Source organism: Papilio machaon, chromosome 19, assembly GCF_912999745.1.
Source record: "Papilio machaon chromosome 19, ilPapMach1.1, whole genome shotgun sequence".
Taxonomy (NCBI): domain Eukaryota; kingdom Metazoa; phylum Arthropoda; class Insecta; order Lepidoptera; family Papilionidae; genus Papilio; species Papilio machaon.
This window is the reverse complement of record NC_060004.1, coordinates 1,958,087-1,978,059: the sequence shown is the minus strand read 5'-3', so window position 1 is coordinate 1,978,059 and position 19,973 is coordinate 1,958,087. Positions and strand designations below refer to the sequence as shown.

The 19,973-nt window shown below is 34.8% G+C and overlaps 3 protein-coding genes across 6 annotated transcripts; all 3 read left to right on the top strand.

The window, feature by feature from the left end:
- The first annotated feature begins 619 nt into the window (after positions 1–619).
- Positions 620–9,045, top strand: LOC106708321 (aldo-keto reductase AKR2E4-like). Its single transcript, XM_045682410.1, has 8 exons — positions 620–739; positions 3,321–3,413; positions 3,733–3,840; positions 4,111–4,182; positions 4,262–4,378; positions 4,920–5,087; positions 5,577–5,780; positions 8,850–9,045. Exons 1-8 carry the CDS (start codon positions 692–694, stop codon positions 9,036–9,038), a joined length of 999 nt encoding a protein of 332 aa, XP_045538366.1. The 5' UTR covers positions 620–691; the 3' UTR covers positions 9,039–9,045.
- Positions 9,046–10,592: 1,547 nt separating this feature from the next.
- Positions 10,593–19,826, top strand: LOC106708296 (aldo-keto reductase AKR2E4-like). The gene is made up of 7 exons (XM_014499778.2): positions 10,593–10,690; positions 11,218–11,310; positions 18,138–18,299; positions 18,586–18,702; positions 18,870–19,037; positions 19,282–19,485; positions 19,606–19,826. The coding sequence occupies exons 1-7, from the start codon at positions 10,637–10,639 to the stop codon at positions 19,798–19,800; spliced, it is 993 nt and encodes a 330-aa protein (XP_014355264.2). The 5' UTR covers positions 10,593–10,636; the 3' UTR covers positions 19,801–19,826.
- LOC106718509 lies at positions 11,777–17,396 on the top strand. 4 transcript variants are annotated; one of them, XM_045682336.1, is made up of 3 exons: positions 11,777–12,491; positions 13,014–13,185; positions 14,198–17,396. In XM_045682336.1, exon 3 carries the CDS (start codon positions 14,425–14,427, stop codon positions 17,245–17,247), a length of 2,823 nt encoding a protein of 940 aa, XP_045538292.1. In that variant the 5' UTR covers positions 11,777–12,491; positions 13,014–13,185; positions 14,198–14,424; the 3' UTR covers positions 17,248–17,396. The 4 variants fall into 4 exon arrangements, with proteins under 4 accessions (XP_045538292.1, XP_045538291.1, XP_014368087.1 ...); XM_045682335.1 differs by having other exon boundaries at positions 14,195–17,396; XM_014512601.2 differs by having other exon boundaries at positions 14,198–15,664.
- Positions 19,827–19,973: the final 147 nt, after the last annotated feature.

The following is a 19,973-nucleotide window of genomic DNA, read 5'->3' as shown; positions in this document are numbered from 1 at the left end:
ATAAAAAAGATAAGGTTGTTGTTAACAGTGGTTGACGCCAGCAACAACATTTCTGTTGTACAAATGGGTCGGCTCGCCCGGTGAAATACCACGACCATACAGAAGACAGACATGAAGTGAAAGTAATTCCACGTTTCGTCTGATGAGTGTGCGTTCCGGAGGTCTAAGTTTAGTCCTATTTTTCTTCCCACCCTACTCTCTTCTCATGAGGAAACTATGTGAAGGGGACCTGGATTTGATAGAGGAGAGGACGCATAGAGAGAATATTTTGCATATTTTCGTTCTCTGAGTCTCTTCCTCTGTCGATCAAAGGTAGGCAAGGCAAATGCGGATGTCGCTTCGCCATTTCGGCGAATTCAAGTGGCTGCCTGCTCGTTTCCTACATCATAATAAAAAGGTAAGGTTTATGATAAGGTTTTTTATATAAAACAAATAAATAAATTCAATATGTTATTGTGTTTCATTTTGAGTTAAGTACCATTAAAATATTTGCTTCTAACTTCAACATAAAAACAATTCAATAATAAGCGAATAGGATGACTGGTCAGTAATCAACAATCATCGTTATAAAACTGTGTTTGGGATAAGAATTCAATTTAAATTCAATTAATCTTGATAGATTCAGTGTCCAGTTTCCCGCCATCTGCGGGACTGAGCGGTACTCTGTGAGCAATAAACAACGATAAATATAATGTTTGTGTACAAGTTGTTTATGTTTGTCCTGTCACTTTCGGCAACTGTAAGTTTTTAATCATAACTATAGTATAGTTAGTTTAAAAATTAAACCTGTTAAGTAGCATAGCAGGTAGTTTTTTAAGACTGTAAAAAATTGCTCCCAGATCTATGCAACCATTCTGGAGATACCATTTAGCAAACATCATCCATGCATTCATCAAATAATTCGCATTTCTTAGACTATGTAAGATTCATTATCCAATTATGTATAGTTGGTACATAGTAAAGAAAGGTTTGGATGCATGGATGGATCGATGTTTGTTATTACAATTTTCTAAAACGGCTTAACAGATCGCGTTGAAATTTGGCACAAATGTTGAACATAGTCTGTTTGAACGCGTAGGCTACTTACTAAGTTTAAATTCCGCGCGGACGAAGTCGCGGGCAAAGGCTAGTATTTACTAATTAGTTAACGAGCTTCTAATGGTAAAGTAACCTTTGTAACTCAATACTGGACCGGTTCACCTCAGCAAACATGGACATGACTTATTTCGAAACCATGACCTATGCAAAAAAGCTTCTTCAATTCTTCAAACACGTAGTTAATAAAGAGCTATACGTTTTCGTCAGGATGAATTTTAAAAATTAATATGATGTAAGAAAAAGTAGCTGTAAGTTTTCTCCGAGTTTTTATGTAAATTAAAATATATAATTTACTGATATAATTTTATATACATAGGTGAAATATTCTTATTGTAAGGATGATACGAAAAATTAAAATAATGTTGACAGGCGCGTTTGAAAACGATAGCCTCTGGACTGTTGATATAAATAATCTCATGTAAACAAACTAAATTATAGTCAATAGCAAGAACTAGATAACAGTAGTTAAGTTGAAATTTTTTCCGTGCAACATACGACTTATATGAGACTTAGATTTTCAGAAACTTTTGTCTGAACTATTGCCTTTGTGAAGTAGTCGTATCCACTTAATACAAGTTTAGAAAACGTAACTAAACAAACCGTAGTATTTAAGCAAAAACATATTGTTTTCTGTTGTTTTTGTTAGTGAGTATGCATGTCTAGAAGAAGTTTAGAAAGAAGGTCATTTTTGCTACTTTACTTGGTTTAAATGATAGACCAAAGTGTAAATGCTCTATAATTGAGAGTAATAAAACTGTTTACAACCCGTCCGACGAAAACAGTTACATCTCTATATGTAACCCTTTTCGTCATCTAGTTCGGTTTGTGATATTCATAAGCTCTCGATTCACCATAAGATGTGAACCTGTTTCTCGGCACCATACTTGCAAACAAGTATAGAAACTATGGCATAAATTTTCCATCATGTGCGCCGACGATACAAGGTTTACTGGTTTTGAATCATGCCCATGTTTTTGTCATTACACCTTTATATTTGCTAATAATCTTCTTGCCTATTTTATGCAGTTACGTTCACATATATATTAGTTCGTGGTTTCGAGAGTGTCTTGGTATTAATACCATGAACCTTTTCATATTTTTAGCTTAAACGTTATATATTCGTTGCTCAGTTGACATATTGCGAAGCTAATTTACTATTATTATTATGTCTTTGACTATTAATACATTTTTAATGCCATGGGTGTTGAGGGCCTTAAAAAAACATCACGTACCTAAGTTTTATTTGGTATGGTAATGGTATCCAGGATTCTCGTAAGGACTAATTTATAAAACAGTTATTATAGTAATCTTAAAATAGTTAAGGGAAGTCGACAAACGGGCAGCATGAACATCCAGGTGTTTATAGACGTCCATGAACATTTACAATACCAGAGGAACTGCCGAAACATCGTCAGTTTTTGCGATAAGTTTCTCATAACGTCGTTATGACCCATCAAAATATATAATATAAGAGATTGGAAGACTCACCAATCATTGGCCATAGATGAATAAAAACTTTGTAATCGCAAATTCATATAGTTGATTACATAGTAAATTATAAATACACATGCCATTCTGACCCACGACATGATTTATCCTCATCAAGGTAAGAATTATAACAGAAAATTACAACAATCATCTACGTCGATGTTTCTTCAAATAAATGAACAGGCTAATGATAAATTAATACGTATTGACCTTCTATCACATTAACACTTAATGTGATAAAACACTAGCAAGATACTTTTTTGTAAATGCCATCAGAAATCACCAATTGCCAAAAAGCAAATTGGCCGCGGCCCATGACATCCTTTTTCTGTTCATACATAGGCTTACCATACGTCCCGGTTTGAGATCCCAGTCCCGGCGTCCCGGTCAAACTTGAACAGCACCGACACCCCAACCAATCGTTCCCCCGCGCCCCGCCGCGCCGCCCGTGCCACCCGCGCCAAAGCCGAAACAAAAGCGAGCGAATTTATTAATATGTTTTCAATTCATAATAATTTTAATTGCATTTCAAATATGAAAAACACAAATTAAGCGAAAAGAAAAATGAAAATGAGCCTCTTTCTCTTCTGCGTCCCAGTTTGGCTCTTCGTAATTATGGTAAGCCTATCCATACACAAAGGAGTGTACGTACAGAAAAAAGATATTTCCCTTTCCATACGCTTGAAAAATATACTTTTCTATATAATTGAAAACTAATGAAAATTAATTGACAGGTGGCATCACCTGGATCAATTCAAACATTCAAACTCAATGATGGACGGGACATGCCGGGCTTTGGACTCGGCACTTGGCTTGGCTTTATATCGGTAAGAACACATACATATAAATTATTATACATATTACATACCTGTTGTTTTATAATTTTTGCTCCATTGTCTGGAAGGTAGTTGTTTTTTGCGAGTATGAACATCACATTGTTACTTTGTTGCCCAGAGGACTAGATTTACTGTTATGCGTCTCTAATTATATTTCTAATGTATGACTCATTGTTTAAAAATGTAAACAGAATTAATATTAAATCAAAAACTTGTAATATAAACATAACAAATTTCTATTTTAGTTTGAGGTCGTTCTATTGAATTATGTGCCTTGTAGATGTAATTTTTTACTTACTTTTTTCTAAAGACTACCAGAAATACTAAGAGTGACGAAGTTGAAAATGCGGTGAAGTGGGCAATAGATGCTGGCTACAGACATATCGACACCGCCTCCATCTACGATACTGAAGACCAGGTATTCATTGCTCAATCATTCATGTTATATAACCCATAATATTAATATTGCTTTTCACAGATAATGAAATAGATAAATGGTGTAAAGTGGAAATCGATGTTTATATACCTACAATAAATTTCATTGTTCTCTGTTTTGATCTTAGTAAAATAATCCTGTGGTAGATGGTAGGATGTAACGAAAAGAATGACTTGCACAAACTTACTTTACCTAATTTGAGGTTACCTACTCTAATTTTTTAATAAAATAATATCTTATTCGTTTTGTCAGGTTGGCAATGCAATCAACAAGAAAATAGCTGAGGGAGCTGTAAAGAGAGAGGATTTATTTGTCACCACAAAGGTGCGCTTTATATTAATAAAATTTTTAGCTACCTTCTACCTTCTTATGATGTATAAATATATTTTTTTTACATTTACAGCTGTGGAACGACGCGCACGCTCCATATACCGTGTTGCCAGCATTAAGAAACTCACTTAAAAAACTTAATTTAGATTACGTGGACATGTACCTTATACACTGGCCAATAGCTCAGTATGTAAGTCACATTTTAACTCTAAACACTTGGTTGAGAATGATTCCCAAAGTGGTCCAGCCTGGGGTCCGTAGAAAACCCGACATGGCTATAAGTTATCGGGAAATAAAGTTAAGGGTTCAAAAGTTTAGCAGGGGGAGACGCCATCAACAACATCTGTGGCACGAATGTGCCGGCTTGATCAGCGAAATACCACGACCACAGAGAAGATACGCTTGAAGTGGTAGCACTAGCAATTCTACGATTCGTCTGAGTAGAGTGCGTACCGGAGGCCTAATTTCAGTCCGCTGTTCCTTCCCACCCCTCTCTTTTGAGGAAAGGATGGGAAGGGGCAGTGGATTTGACAGCGGAGAAGACGCATGGAAAGGGGAAATAATCTTTCTGTGCGTAAAAAAAGAGATGTAGTACCAGACATTTCACCGATACCGGTAAAACTTGCTAGGGGGCTAAATTAAAAAAGAATGGAAATCTACTCTACATGGGTTGAAGAACTCTAAAATGAATACCACTAATGAGTCTTAATTTTTTCACTGCTTATTTCTAGTTAAATGGTACATTTTACGATGTGGATTACTTGGAGACTTGGGAGGCGATGATCGCAGTCCAGAAGAAAGGACTCGCTAAGTCCATCGGAGTTTCAAACTTCAACATAGCGATGCTGGAAAGACTGATTTCTAACAGCCGTGTAAAACCCGCCAATTTGCAAGTAGAGGTACTTCATACAGTTTTATTTTGATACGTGAAAAATTTACTGTTGAAAGCTGTACAAAGTGATTAAATATTGAAAAACCTAACCGTTCCCTTCATAAAGCATGACAGAAGAAAACATTTAAATCTGTAAAATTACTTTTGTGACCAATGTTCTAGTAAATTTAGTTTATTTTTCGCCGTCAACGAATTATGTTACACTAGCTGTCGAATTAAAAAAAAACTGGATAAGTAGCCTACGAGTTCTCTCAGACTATGTTATTTATCTATGCCAAATTTCATCGAGATCCGTTGAGCTGTTCTGGAGATACCTGCTAACAAACATCCATCCATCCATCCATACATTCGCATTTATATTATTAGTAAGATAAATAAATATTTAAATTCTGCTTGGAAATAGTTGATGACATTATCTGCCGACTTAAACACACTTGAAAAAATATGTTGTTTGTAGAATTTTGCCGTGTTGCGTTACAAATGCCATGCCTTTCAGATAAACTTAAATCTGCAACAACCGGAGCTGCTCGAGTACTGTAAAGAACAGAACATCGTAGTCACAGGTTACACTCCCTTCGGGTCCATATTCCCTAACAGGGCGAGGATCGAAGCACCACCGCCGAGAGTAGATGACCCCAAGCTGGTGGACATAGCCAACAAATACAATAAAACTGTGCCGCAAATTGTTTTGAGATATCTGGTGAGTGTTTATAAAAAAAACTAGTCATTCTTAAAAATGGAATCTTTGCTTTTTATTTTGATGAATACAGATTAAAAATATGTCGGCTAATATTAGGTCCTTACATATGAAATTGGCGTTTTGTATGGGAGTAACAAAAAGTCGAATATTTTTTAATATAATATATTTAATTAATCAAAGTATGAACCATTATTTTCTATGCACTTTTGCCATCTCATACTTAGTTCATTGATCCCTTTACTAAAAAAACCAGTCGGACGGGAATCAATAAAATCTTTGAAGGCGATTTGGACTCCCCCATCGGAGTTGAATTTTTTCCCTTGCAAGAAGTTATCCAAATTTCGAAAAAAATGGTAATCTGTTGGAGCAAGGTCCGGGGAGTACGGAGGATGTCTTAGACTTTCCAATTGAAGCTCTTCTAATTTAGTAGCCGTCTGTTGCGCAGTGTGTGGTCTAGCGTTGTCGTGAAGCAGCAGTGGCGTGGAGCGATTGACCAGCCTAGGTTGTTTAGCCGCTAGCTTTTCCATCATGGTTTGCAATTGCTGACAATAGACATCAGCCGTAATAGTCTGGCCAGATTTGAGAAAACTGTAATGAACAATACCGGCACTAGTCCACCAAACGCTTACAAGTAACTTTTTTGGGGTTAATTTTCGCTTGGGGCAGGATTTGGCTGGCTGGCCAGGATCCCACCATTGCGCTGAGCGCTTCCGATTATCGTAAAGAACCCATTTTTCATCACAGGTAATGATTCGGTTTAACACGTTAACTGCGAGGCCATTTTGGCGGAACTTTCAGCCAGTGCGTTTGAGGCCTGTTCGTGGCAAAGTTGAACTTTTTTCCAGTGCTATTGAGGCCTCTCCTGCCTCACAAAATTATGTTTTCGAAAAACATTTTTAAAAAATCCAAATTAAACGATATTTGCTTGAAACTTTACTCTTATGAACTTAAATATGTGCATAATATGAATCTAGCTTCGCCTGGAGTTAGGACGTTTCGTTAATGAATAAAGTAAAATTAAAAATTTGTCATCGGTTCTGCCTCAAATCGCACTGAAAGGAAGGTCAATTAATGCCTCGACTAGTGATGGGATTAAAAGAGAGTTGTAGTTACGATAAATGTTTATTAAGTATTAATCACAGAAAATGTTTTTCATTAAAACATGGTAAACAAAAAGATTTGTCACACTGGACACAAAAAGTCACAAATTTTTTAGTTTTCTTAGCAGCTTGCGTGCCATTCAATGTCAATCTTAATTTTTCGTAGCAACCTACGCAGCGCTTTCTTTGACCACCTCTTTGGAACAAATGATCAGCACATCTGCCGATAGGAAATCTTGGAATAAAATATATATTTTAGATCATCAGCAAAAACATTCAACGTTCTCTGTACATAAACGATGATCAGCACACAATGGTAAAAATTTCCACTATGGACTAAACTTCGAATGGAACTGTGACTTGCTTAAAATAACAGTGAAGAATAATCCACAACTGAGCACACATTTTAAGGCAACACCCATGTGCAAAACAAAATAATGATGATAATTGAGTATTGTTAGTGGTGAATGTGCGTGCGTGCGAATATTATATTAAGTATAAGACGTACTAATCGTGCTATTTAAGTAGAATTAGTTAATAGTAGCTTGGCTTTTAGTGTTGTGTTTCTGGCTCATAAATACATTCTGTGTCCGATTTATGCACTTTTGGTTCATCATAGACACAGGCCACCCCCTTAAAATTCAAAGTTGCAGTAATTTAGGTTTTGTATGGTATAAGTAAAATTTTTACCGAGGTCAACATAGTTTCTCATAACTCCAATAAACATTTTCAAATAAGTCAGATGAAGTACCATTATTGGTTTAAAACGTTAAGGATTTTAAAATAAAGTTCTACGCTTAATCTTTAATAAATCCTGCCAAAACGTCCTCGAAACTCGAAACGTTATCGAAACTTTCCACAACACTAAGCTAGGATGCGCGGCGCCCGCGCCGCCCGCGCTTCGTGCAGTGCGGCCATGAGGCCTACAAATTTTGAGATAGATTTGACCTCAATCCGCACTAGGCGTAATTAATTTCTTTTCAGTGCGTTTGGGGCCTGTGGGACCTCATTTTTATCTAATTACGCCATTGGGCTAGATATCGCAAGAGAAACATTTCTATATATTTGTTTCTGTCGTACTCATAGAAATACTGATCTCGGAGCCTCCCGCACAGAGCGAAACAACCCGATTTTGACTGCCGCACCAGCGAGAAGTCACGCTTTGGGCCTATCCTGCCTCAATCCGCAGTTAACGTGTTAAAATACCTTCATTATTGTGCCGGTTTAGTAATGTAACGCAACAGTCGACGCGCGTTTGCCGGTTTGCTTCAGTCAATTCGTGAGGTACCCACCTTTCAAGCTTTTTAATCTTCCCAATTTGCTTCAAGTGAATTAAAACAGTTTTATCACTAACATCGCAGCCTGCAGCTAACTCGGACGTGGTTTGCGATGGATCCGCTTCCACAATAGCCTTCAACTCTTCATTATCAACTTGAGTCTCAGGCCGTCCACCGGGCTTGTTCTGCAGATCGAAATTTCCAGAACGATAACGTTGGAACCAAAAACGAACTGTGTTTTCTTTTGCAACACGACCGCCATACACATCATTCACCCTTCGAGTCGTTTCCGCAGCACTAGTGCCACGGCGGAACTCGTACTCGTAAATAATGCGATATTTTAAGTTTTCCATTTTGTAAAATGAGTGACGCAAACAGAAAAAAACAGAAGAAAAAAAACAAATGAATGACGGTCATCGAACCACAAATACATGAGTCTATAGCTGTACAAATTTGAATTTGGAATTCCTTACCAAAGAGGAGAAATTCGTGATTAAAGTGGCCAGTACGAAAAACGCCAATTTCATATGTAAGGACCTAATATTATTTGCAATAAACTTCTTTGGAGTAAGAAATTGGTTGTTGCATTTTCAATGGGTAGTAGTAAAGAGAAATAAATGAAGTATAAATAGAAAACAAAAGAGTATCAGTATACTTCTCATCGCAGTAATATTTTTTCAACTTTTTTTCAGGTGGAATTAAACATAATACCTATTCCCAAAACAATCACCAAGTCTAGAGTAGAACAGAACATTGATATCTTCGATTTCAAACTAACGCAAGAAGAGCGGGATCTTTTCAAAAGTTACGACAAAAACTACAGAACTATTGAACCTAAGATGTGGCAAGAATCTCCATATTATCCATTTGAAAAGAAATAAGGAATAAACAACACATTTCCCGATATACATAATGTTTTAAATGACGTATTAAAACAGTTTATTTTCTTGTTTTATTAACTCCCGCGTTTTATTTTATGTACATTCATGTTGAATAATTATTGAATTTGGGATTTACTTGAGCGTAACAGTTAAACATAAGGAAGGAATGTTGCACCCAATCAATTCTACCACACATAGAACTCTCCATATAACGTCGGCCGTTCAGAGAAGCCGATTAGGATACTAAGTTAAAAATCGACATTCAATTATTGGGCCGATCAACGGAAAATACCCTATTTATTGTATGTTTTAATGAATAAATGACAATTCGTAATCATGCGTATTTTTTCTGGACAAAAATTCTAAAAATTATTCAAGGCGATGTGATTCGATGTCTAATTTTTAAATAATAATACTTAAATGTCAGTTGAATAATCAAAAGTTAAACCTTACGTCACCGTTTCGTAGAGTACACAATGTCCAACAAAAATAACAATTTATTTATAGCCCTTCTTTTACGTACGATGAAATCCTTATAAGTACTTAAACTTGCCTTTGTTTTGTCTTTAAAAAAACAACTAAGTTATGCGTAATGAGCCTTTACAAAACTCAAGCACGTAGGAATCAAACAAGGATATCTGTCGTATAATGATTTCATTTACATCTTACTTCTTACTAATGTTATAAATGCGAATGTTTGGATGGATGGATGAATGGATATTTGTTTTAAGGTATCTCCATAACATAATCCATCCATAATAGATGTAGATCATAGAAAAAATGATTGCTGTTCGATGTTTACATAACCAATCGATTTACTAACATTCCCTTATCTTTATCATTGTCCTTTTACTTTGTTTCTTTGCTTTTCTTACTACAATGGAAATTTACCATTTCCGTTCCGTCCTCTTTAGATCTTTTGTCAACAATTAGATGTTTTAATTTTACGCAAGGCAGAAACTTTTGTTAGCGGTTACATTGAACATGATTTTGTCATTCTATCGGCCTTCTATCTTTATGGTATATCTGGTCCTATTGGTCTTGTAACCTTTGACATAAAAGTCTTTAAAAAAAATCTGATGATGTAAGAAACAGCTACGTGACACCTTACTAGAAAATATGTGATTTTAATCAAATAAAAAAGGTCAAAAACAAATATTTTTAAGTTACCGGTTTATACCCTTACTACAATTATTTTTATTTAACAAGTTATTCAACCAAGATATTCTTAACGTTTAGTTTTTAATATTCCACATTACGTTCGTTAGAATTACAATTTTCGTTTATTATGCACACCGCAAATAGTCTTTCTGTGAGTTACCACTACTGAAACACCCGAACAAAACACCGCTATTTGTGTTTTTCTAAAGAGAATGAAATAAAAGAAAAATTATTATCAAGTATTAAGATCTTTAGAAACAGTTTCCATTATCATTCGTAGGTGCGACGGATGTAAACTAAGAAATTAATGAAATAATGTGTGATTAATCTCACTCGATTCTCGATAGTGAATTATCATAACCCGTGTTAGGGGTTGAGGTCATTGTCGCGAACGCTAGCCAGTAGTGAACGCCGCGTCTACATCACAAGCCAACGTCATGTGGCACAAAATTGTTGTTTTATTTATATTTTCTATGATAACCGCTTTTTCTGTAAGTAATACTTCATTTTAAAATATTACTTATTCGTTTTTATTTAATTTTGTTATACTCTACAAATCGTTTTTCGGTTTACATCAGCTGTGAACTGAATAAAATATCAAGCGCGAAATAACGTTCATTTTTAGTGATTCTTTTGTTATTGTTATTGATTTTCTTATCATGCTTATTCTTTACTCGATTTCCCATACGAAATATATCTAAATAAGTACACATTGCTTGCTCATCCTAAGATTATATTAGATGAAATTAGGGATAACGTATTATATTCTTGAGCAACTATTTTAAAGTACGTTCCCAAATACAGTACATACAATCAGCGATATAACATTTTGTTCTTAAACATTTCTCATTAATGGTGATAAGCTAATTAGAATGTAAACAATAGAAGGTGATGGTTTTAATTTCGTTTGGTTTAAACAAATATTAAATAACCATTAATAGAAATACCACTATTTCAAAAGCTTCGCAAACAGTAAATTAATTTTATGTTAATTATTTTTGACCATAATTTTTTTCAGAATGGCAACATTCTAGCTCCAAAATTAAAACTAAACGATGGAAGAGAAATTCCCGCCCTAGCCTTGGGCACATGGCTGGGAAATAATACCAAGGTACTTATCGACTTTTTCATCTTAACAAATTACATAAATTTTGTCCCAATTAAAAACAGTTATATTATCTTACTAATTTTATAAATGCGAAAGTTTAGATGGATTGATATTTGTTAGAAGGTATCTCTAAAACGGCTCAATAGATCGCGCTGAAATTTGAAATTGAAATAGAGCATAGTCTGGAAGAACGCATAGGCTACCTATTATGATTTTTTTTCTTTAATTCCGTACGAACGAAGTCGTTACAACAGCTAGTTTTAAATTAAATTTCGCAATTACCTCTAACTCATAACAAACTAACTGTTGCCAGCGACTCTTCCTCGGTGTTACGGATTAAAAAAAAAAAAAAAGTCAATGTCTATGACATGTAAAAAAAATTATTAATTCCATGCGGAAACTTTTGTAACACCCATCAATTTTCAGCTAAATCAGTTCGACCGATCTTGAGTTATAAATAGTGTAACATATCTCTTTTTGGTCCTTCGAGCCGGATTATACAGTGATTATTTATTATTTTAAAACAAACGGCATCGGAGTACAGCGGCATCACGCCCGCAACGCCTGCCGCGCAATAGCGCACTTCCAGCATTTAAACAAGACTTCAACATGTCTACAGACACCCTAGAAAGGTTAATTAACCGTAGAACCAATTATAAAGGACGTCTTAAACGGATTTATAACTTTGTAGATGAACAGAAAAACCACGTGAAAATATACGAGCTAAAGACAAGACAGACAGAAATGGCTGAACTTTATGAAAAATATAATACGACTCAAGAAGATATTGAAATGATTGAACAATCAACGAAATCCCACGAACAAGAGCGAGCTTCCACTGAAGAAAAGTATTTCTCGTATGCAGCAAAGATCGCAGAAATCTTGAAAGAACACGAACTCAACCGCTCTGCATCTTCGTGTCAATCGGTTCTACAACCCAGCTTAAAATCACCAGTTATTAAAATTCCAAATTTACAAATTCCAAGCTTCGATGGAAACCTGTCGGAGTGGTCCAATTTCAAATCGCTATTCGATGGAGTAATCGACTCACATGAGCAACTGACACACCTCCAGAAGTTCCAATACCTGAAGTCATTACTACGCGGGGAAGCTGCAGGTCTCATCGACTCCTTAACAGTTACAGAAGAAAATTATCAACATGCATTAAGTATACTTACTAAGAGGTACGACAACAAACTAATTACTGTTAACTTTCATTTAAAAAACATATTATCTGTTACATCTATTAGTAAAATTAATCTTAAAAATTTCCTTATAACATTACAACAAAGCCTAGATTCACTCAAAGCATTAAATGTACCAGTAGATACCTGGGATTTAATACTTATGTACATTATTATTCAAAAGTTAGACCAGAGTCTCAGATCTGCCTGGGAACTCGATTATAAAAGTGAAGAATTACCAAAGCTTTCACAATTATTAGACTTTCTAAATCATCGTGCAAGAGCATTTGAACTTATGTATGATCAGAATCAAAATGTTACAAAATCTAATACACAGATACATAATAAGCCTAAACTGACTCGAGTATCCACCCATGTAGGAACTGTTACTTCTAGCTGCAGTCTATGTAATATGTCTCATGAACTATACAAATGTCCATCTTTCCTTGAAATGAGTGCAGTCAAACGCAATGATTATGTAAAATCTAATAAATTATGCTTCAATTGTTTAAAACCTTACAGGATTCAACATACATGTTCAAAGAACAGCTGCTCTATCTGTTCTAAAAAGCATCATACAGCTATTCATATTGACAATTACTCTTTGGCTAAAATGTCTGGTAATACTGCTGCAAGTGTAGGCAATACACAAGACAAATTAATTACAGAAAAGATACCTGAGTCCCAATCAAAGGTAAGTACCAATAATTTAAGTTATAACAAACAAGCTTCAGTTATGCATTTACACTCAAACCAAGTTCAAGTTTACCTTTCTACAGCTGTTATTAAAGTTCAGCAAGATAATGGTGAATGGACTACATGTCATGCCTTACTGGATAGCGGAAGCCAAGTATCTCTAATAACAAAACAGCTAGCTAACAAGCTCAGCCTGCCACTTTCTAACAAGAAAGGTTACATTATATATGGTGTAGGTAGCGATCCCACACACTCATCTCAATCAACAATAGTTAATATTGCATCTTGCAACAGCAATTATGCCACGGCATTAACTTGTGTAGTTACTGAACAAATTTCAACAAAGTTACCACAGAATTACATACCACTTGCTAACTTCAAGTTACCTAAACAATATGAATTAGCAGATCCCACATTTAATGTTCCAAAGGCCATTGACCTGCTCATTGGTGGACATTTATTCTACTCGCTTCTTCTACAGGGCAGTATACAATTAGGTAAAAATCGTCCCACACTCATAAATACAGTCTTTGGATGGGTAGTGACAGGAGAAATTGAATTAACAATGCAATCTTTATATCATAATACAGTCCACACATCGAACAATCTCCACACTTCAACTCATGCAGACGCACACTTTTACAAACACTCAGTTATATCAGCACATTTAACCTGTGAACAATCTTGTGATCAATTATTAAAACGGTTTTGGGAGCAAGAGGAACTAAAACCTTCCCCAATACTTACACCGGAACACATCTTTTGCGAAGAACTTTACAAAAGCACAACTACTAGAGACCCCACAGGTCGCTTTACAGTAAAACTTCCAATTATACAAGACAAGCTAGATCAGCTAGGTGATTCCTACAGTATCGCTCAAAAGTGCTTTATGTCTTTAGAGAAAAGATTCACTAACAATCCAGAACTTCATAAACAATATTCCGAATTCATTGATGAATACATAAACTTAGGCCATGCATCTTACATACCTGCCTCTTCATTTTCAGCAGACACACAAGAGGAAATCAAAAGGTTCTTTCTGCCTCATCATGCAGTTTTAAAACCAAGTAGTGTTTCAACCAAGTTACGTGTAGTTTTTAATGGAAGCAGTCAGTCATCTACATCTATCTCTCTCAATGACGTCTTACATGAGGGTCCTAACATTTACACAGATTTAATAGACATTATATTAAGATATAGAACCTATAAATATGTACTATCATGTGATTTAATTAAAATGTTCAGAAATATAAACATAGATCCCTTACATCGTAACCTACAATGTATACTATGGAGAGCATCGCCTAACGATGATCTTAAAGTTATTAGACTGAATACAGTCACATATGGGACTAGATGTGCTCCTTATCTAGCATTTAGGACATTACTAGAGCTTGCCCATCAGGATGGTCACATTTATCCATTAGCAGCACAATGCATTTTATATCAAACATTTATGGATGATGTCCATTGTGGAACAAACTCACTCTCTGAAGCTAGAGAACTTTGCAATCAATTAATTTCCCTATTTAAAAGAGGTGGTTTTCAACTACATAAATGGTCATCTAACAATCCTCAGATATTACAAGATGTTGAAAGCAACAAAGGTCAGCATTCACCAACCAGTCTTATTATTGGTGATGAAACTAGTACATTAGGTCTCAAGTATGAACCCGCAACAGATACATTTAAAGTTAACATTCCCTCTCAGCAATGTAACTTACATTTTACTAAAAGAATTGTACTCTCAATTATTGCCAAGATATATGACCCACTCGGTTACCTATCACCCGTTACTATCACTGCAAAACTTTTCATGCAACAGCTATGGAAAGAATCCAATATCATACAATGGGATACACCCTTACCCAAACATTTACTTCAACAATGGCTGTCCTTCTATGATAATATTCAGATATTAAAAGATATTACTATTCCTAGATATTGTTTCTCAGATATACCAAATGAAATTTACTTAGTAGGATATTGTGATGCCTCACTAGTTGCTTATGGCTCATGTATCTACATTGTAGCACATTATCCTAATCAAAAGCCAACTTCTAATTTAGTTATTAGCAAAAGCAAAGTTGCCCCTGTACGCACAGTCAGCTTACCAAAATTAGAACTTTCTAGCGCTACACTACTCTCAAAATTAATGAAAAAGGTCAAACTTGCCTTAGAGGTAGCTATTAAAATACATTCTGTATACTATTACACAGATTCAAGTATAGTTTTAAATTGGATAAACTCACCCTACAAAAAATGGGAAGTTTATGTATCAAATAGAATCTCGCAAATATTACAAAACTCAGATTCTAATTTGTGGCATCATACTAGAACTTATGACAATGCTGCAGACTTACTTACTCATGGCGTACACGCTAAAGATTTTAATAATTTATCACTATGGTGGCACGGTCCGACATACTTGCTCTCACCACCTAGTGACTGGCCATGCGGTAGTGCTCAGACAAAAACCGAAGTAGAAACCTATCTCATTAAAGTAGTAAGCCCTAATAAAAATCAAACTGTCTCAGAATATTATAATGATGATGACTTAGAATACTTTATGAACATATTTGAAAGATTTTCAAGTTTTCAAAGATTATTAAACACAATTGCTCAGTGTCACAGATTTTGTCATAATCTCAAACACAATCATAGAATCACAGGTCCTCTCACACCTGAAGAATTAAAAGTTAGTCATAACTTCATAATCAAGATTGTACAAGCATCTCACTTTAAAAGAGAAATATTAGAACTAAAGTCAGGTAAAACTAATTATACCTTTTCAAATAGTCCACTCAAAAGACTATCCCCATTTATAGACAGTCAAGACTCTCTATTAAGAGTAGGTGGTAGAATTAAACATGCAAACATTCAATATAATCAGAAATATCCTATAATATTACCCAAGTGCCATGTCACATCTCTCATCATACAAAGGTATCACATACAACTCTTTCACTCAGGCATTCAGAACACAGTCTCAAACTTAAGACTTACATATTGGCCTATCCATGCTAGAGTTGAAGTTAAGAAAATTGTCTACAAGTGCACAGTATGTACCAGATATCGTGGTCAAACCTGTAGGCAAATGATGGCTAACCTACCATCTCATAGAGTCAATTTAGAAAGACCATTCTTACACATAGCAATAGACTATGGAGGTCCAATATACATTAAAAGTTCAAATCTACGCAATGCTAAATTTATAAAGAGCTACATATTAATACTAGTCTGTCTATCAACTAGATGCATACATATTGAATTATCAACTGATCTTACAACACCATCATTTATCTCATGCCTAAAAAGATTTGTTGCTCGTAGAGGTATCTGCAGCAGCATTTTATCCGACAATGCTTTATATTTCAAAGGTGCAGATCATGAACTACATGACCTGTATAATATGTTCAAAAATGAGACATCTTACAGTCAGATTATGGATTATACTAACAATCTAAATATAAAGTGGAATTTCACCACACCTCTCGCTAGTCATATGGGAGGAATCTATGAGTCTTGCATTAAACAAACTAAATATTTACTCAAAAGAAAATTAGGTAATTGTAGGATGACCTATGAACAATTGTCTACCATACTTTGTCAAATCGAAGCAATATTAAATTCAAGACCATTATTTGCAACTACTGATAATATAGATTCAATTAATTATATAAGTCCAAGTCATTTTCTTATTGGCACAACAATGTTAGATATACCAGAGCCCAGTCTAGCTAAAATTTCAGACAATAGACTTAATATTTGGCAAAAGATTACATCAATTAAACAGCAATTCTGGAAAGAATTTTACAAAACATATTTGTCTGAACTTCAAACTAGACAAAAGTGGTTTACAGACTCTCCTAATTTACAAGTAGGAAATATAGTTCTTATTAAAGATGAAAACACTCCGCCAATGTGTTGGCCCATGGGGAGAATTATCGAGATTTATAGTTCAAAAGATGACCACCTAACCCGGTCAGTCTTGGTCAAAACTGCTAAGGGACAGTACAAGCGCCCTATACATAAACTTGTCTTATTACCATCTCAGTAATTCTGCTTATATTTTCTTTTTTTTTAAACAAATGTTAAAATCTAACTCTAAATTTTACTTTAACTATGTAATTTAGCTCCTAGATGTAATATCCTATACCCTAGACTTATACTTAAGATAGATCTAAGATTGTAATAGAAATAATACTACAATTTATTGTAATTTAACTTTAATTTTAATTAACAAACAGAGAATGATTTAAAATAATTACTGCAACTTTTCATTTCATATTTATCAAATAGCACAACACTGTCACGTAAACTTGTAAATTCACATCACTTTAAAATTATTTTCTGTTTCAATTATTACTTTATCTAGCATTAATTTAGCAATTGTAATTAAAGCATTTATTTATTTTCTTCAATTTATTATCTCAATAGCTGTCAATCACTCATGTCACTTAATTGTCAATTGTAATGTCAAACTTGTATACTTGTCAAATTCAAATTAACTTTAATACATCACCTCACATTTGATTTATATTCAGACTTCGTCAGCAAGGGGGTGTATGTTACGGATTAAAAAAAAAAAAAAAGTCAATGTCTATGACATGTAAAAAAAATTATTAATTCCATGCGGAAACTTTTGTAACACCCATCAATTTTCAGCTAAATCAGTTCGACCGATCTTGAGTTATAAATAGTGTAACACTCGGGAACAAAGAAAACTGTACAATCATTTATCCATACAACTTTCCATTCATCCATCAGAACTTTCGCATTTGTAATACTACTTATCTCTGTACAACGACCTTAAGTGGGTCTTGACCTCTGACACAAGAGATCGCCAATGCCGCCTGTCCAAATCTTAAATTAATATGTATTTTTAAATATTGTAATGTCAAGCCTATAAAAGTTAATAAACATTTTTTCCAACATGGCCGCGTTGAGCCGTCATCAAACGAAGTGGAGGTGGCAGTGCAATGGGCAATTGAGGCGGGTTACCGCCACATCGACACCGCTTGGGCTTACAAAATCGAGGACCAGGTCGGCAGGGGACTTGCCAACAAGTTCCCAGATGTACCGAGGAACGAAATATTTGTTACTACCAAGGTAAGTGATAAAAACGTTCAATGACATTTTTTGCAGAGTCAGATGCAAAGGTGGTAAAAGTTTGTAATTTTCGTCAATAAAAAGCAGTTAACAACCAGCCCATATTCCAGAAAGGAAAACTGAGATTTACTGATGCTGATTTGGTCAAATCCTGACATGCTTTTTAACCAATTTCCAAAAGAACCTTACATGTTCGTCGGTTACGGTGTTCCATAACGTTTTCTCACATTTTTTTAATTTTTAAATGATAATATGTAATAGCAATTATTTTTTATAAATCTTGCAGCTATGGAATGATCGTCACGCGCGGGATGCAGTTGTCCCAGCTCTCCGAGAATCTCTACAGAAACTGAACTTGGACTACGTCGACCTCTACCTCATTCACTGGCCAGTCGGACAATTCGTAAGTTTTTAAGACGTTGATATACGAATAATTATTAGCCAGCTTTCCCCGTATAATAATAATAAATAAAAAATAAAATAATAATAATAAAAGGGCACTGGCACTCGTGTTTTTATTTCTCCATGGGCATAAGTAAGCAGATCTAAACGTCATATGTGTGTTTCTAGGCCAATCTAACCTACGACCCGACAGATTATCTGGAAACTTGGCGCGGTATGATGGACGCCAAAGAGCTGGGGCTAGCCAAGTCCATAGGCTTGTCTAACTTCAATGAGCAAATGATTGATAGAATTTTAGAAAACGGATTGGAGATGCCGGCAGTGCTACAAGTCGAGGTTCGTATGAAAACGTTCTTTTTAAAAAAGAAAAAATAAGAGCTCTACTACTACTTTTGAAAAAAAGCCAATTTCAAATCATTATCAATATACCAGAATCAGTCACTGGTTTGAAATTTTTTATCATGCCAACTTTTCAGTAAATCGAATAGAAATTCCTAGCAAAAATCACACTAAAGATTCCTACGCAAATGTTTTTTAAACATGTTATGTTGCCATTATCAAAAATTTTACTCTTTTTCAGCTTAACTTAAATCTACAGCAACCGGAATTACTCGAATATTGTAAACAGAAAAATATCGTAGTAATGGGTTACACGCCTTTCGGCTCATTATTCTACAGCAAAGCAAAACCAAATGCCCCTCCACCTCGTGTCGACGATCCCGCTTTGATGAAAATCGCCGAAAAATATAACAAAACTGTGCCACAAATCACACTAAGATATTTGGTAATTACTATTCTTATAGCGCAGTTTTTATTGTTGTATTCTTTTAGAAAAAGTTCACATCACAAATATTGTTTCTATTGTTCTTAAAATTATCATGATGTTTGAAAATTACAATTGCAGATCGAGTTGGGCGTTATTCCTATTCCGAAATCATTGACAAAATCGAGAATAGAACAGAACATCGATATATTCGACTTTAAGTTAACAAAAGAAGAAAAACTGGTATTGAAATCATTTGACCGCGAATACAGGACTATTCCCCAACTAAAATGGCTGGATAATCCGTTTTATCCTTTTAAAAGACCACCTATGTAATAAACTCATCGACGAAATAAAGTTGTATAAGGTGTAAACTAATGACTTTTTTATTTTTGTGATATATAATGAAAACAGTTAGATTAGCGTAAACTAAATATCATATTTGACGAATTCAGGTGGCGCTTGCTCAGTTGCCAACTTATAATATTAAAAAAAAAATTGGTGAAAGA

Coding starts and splice junctions, on each gene's coding strand:
- LOC106708321 (XM_045682410.1), top strand. CDS start 692: ATGTTTGTGTACAAGTTGTTTATGTTTGTCCTGTCACTTTCGGCAACT. Junction 4,183..4,261: donor ATTTATTTGTCACCACAAAG/GTGCGCTTTATA, acceptor TTACATTTACAG/CTGTGGAACGACGCGCACGC. Junction 5,781..8,849: donor AAATTGTTTTGAGATATCTG/GTGAGTGTTTAT, acceptor ACTTTTTTTCAG/GTGGAATTAAACATAATACC.
- LOC106708296 (XM_014499778.2), top strand. CDS start 10,637: ATGTGGCACAAAATTGTTGTTTTATTTATATTTTCTATGATAACCGCT. Junction 18,300..18,585: donor AAATATTTGTTACTACCAAG/GTAAGTGATAAA, acceptor TAAATCTTGCAG/CTATGGAATGATCGTCACGC. Junction 19,038..19,281: donor CGGCAGTGCTACAAGTCGAG/GTTCGTATGAAA, acceptor ACTCTTTTTCAG/CTTAACTTAAATCTACAGCA.
- LOC106718509 (XM_045682336.1), top strand. CDS start 14,425: ATGTTCAGAAATATAAACATAGATCCCTTACATCGTAACCTACAATGT.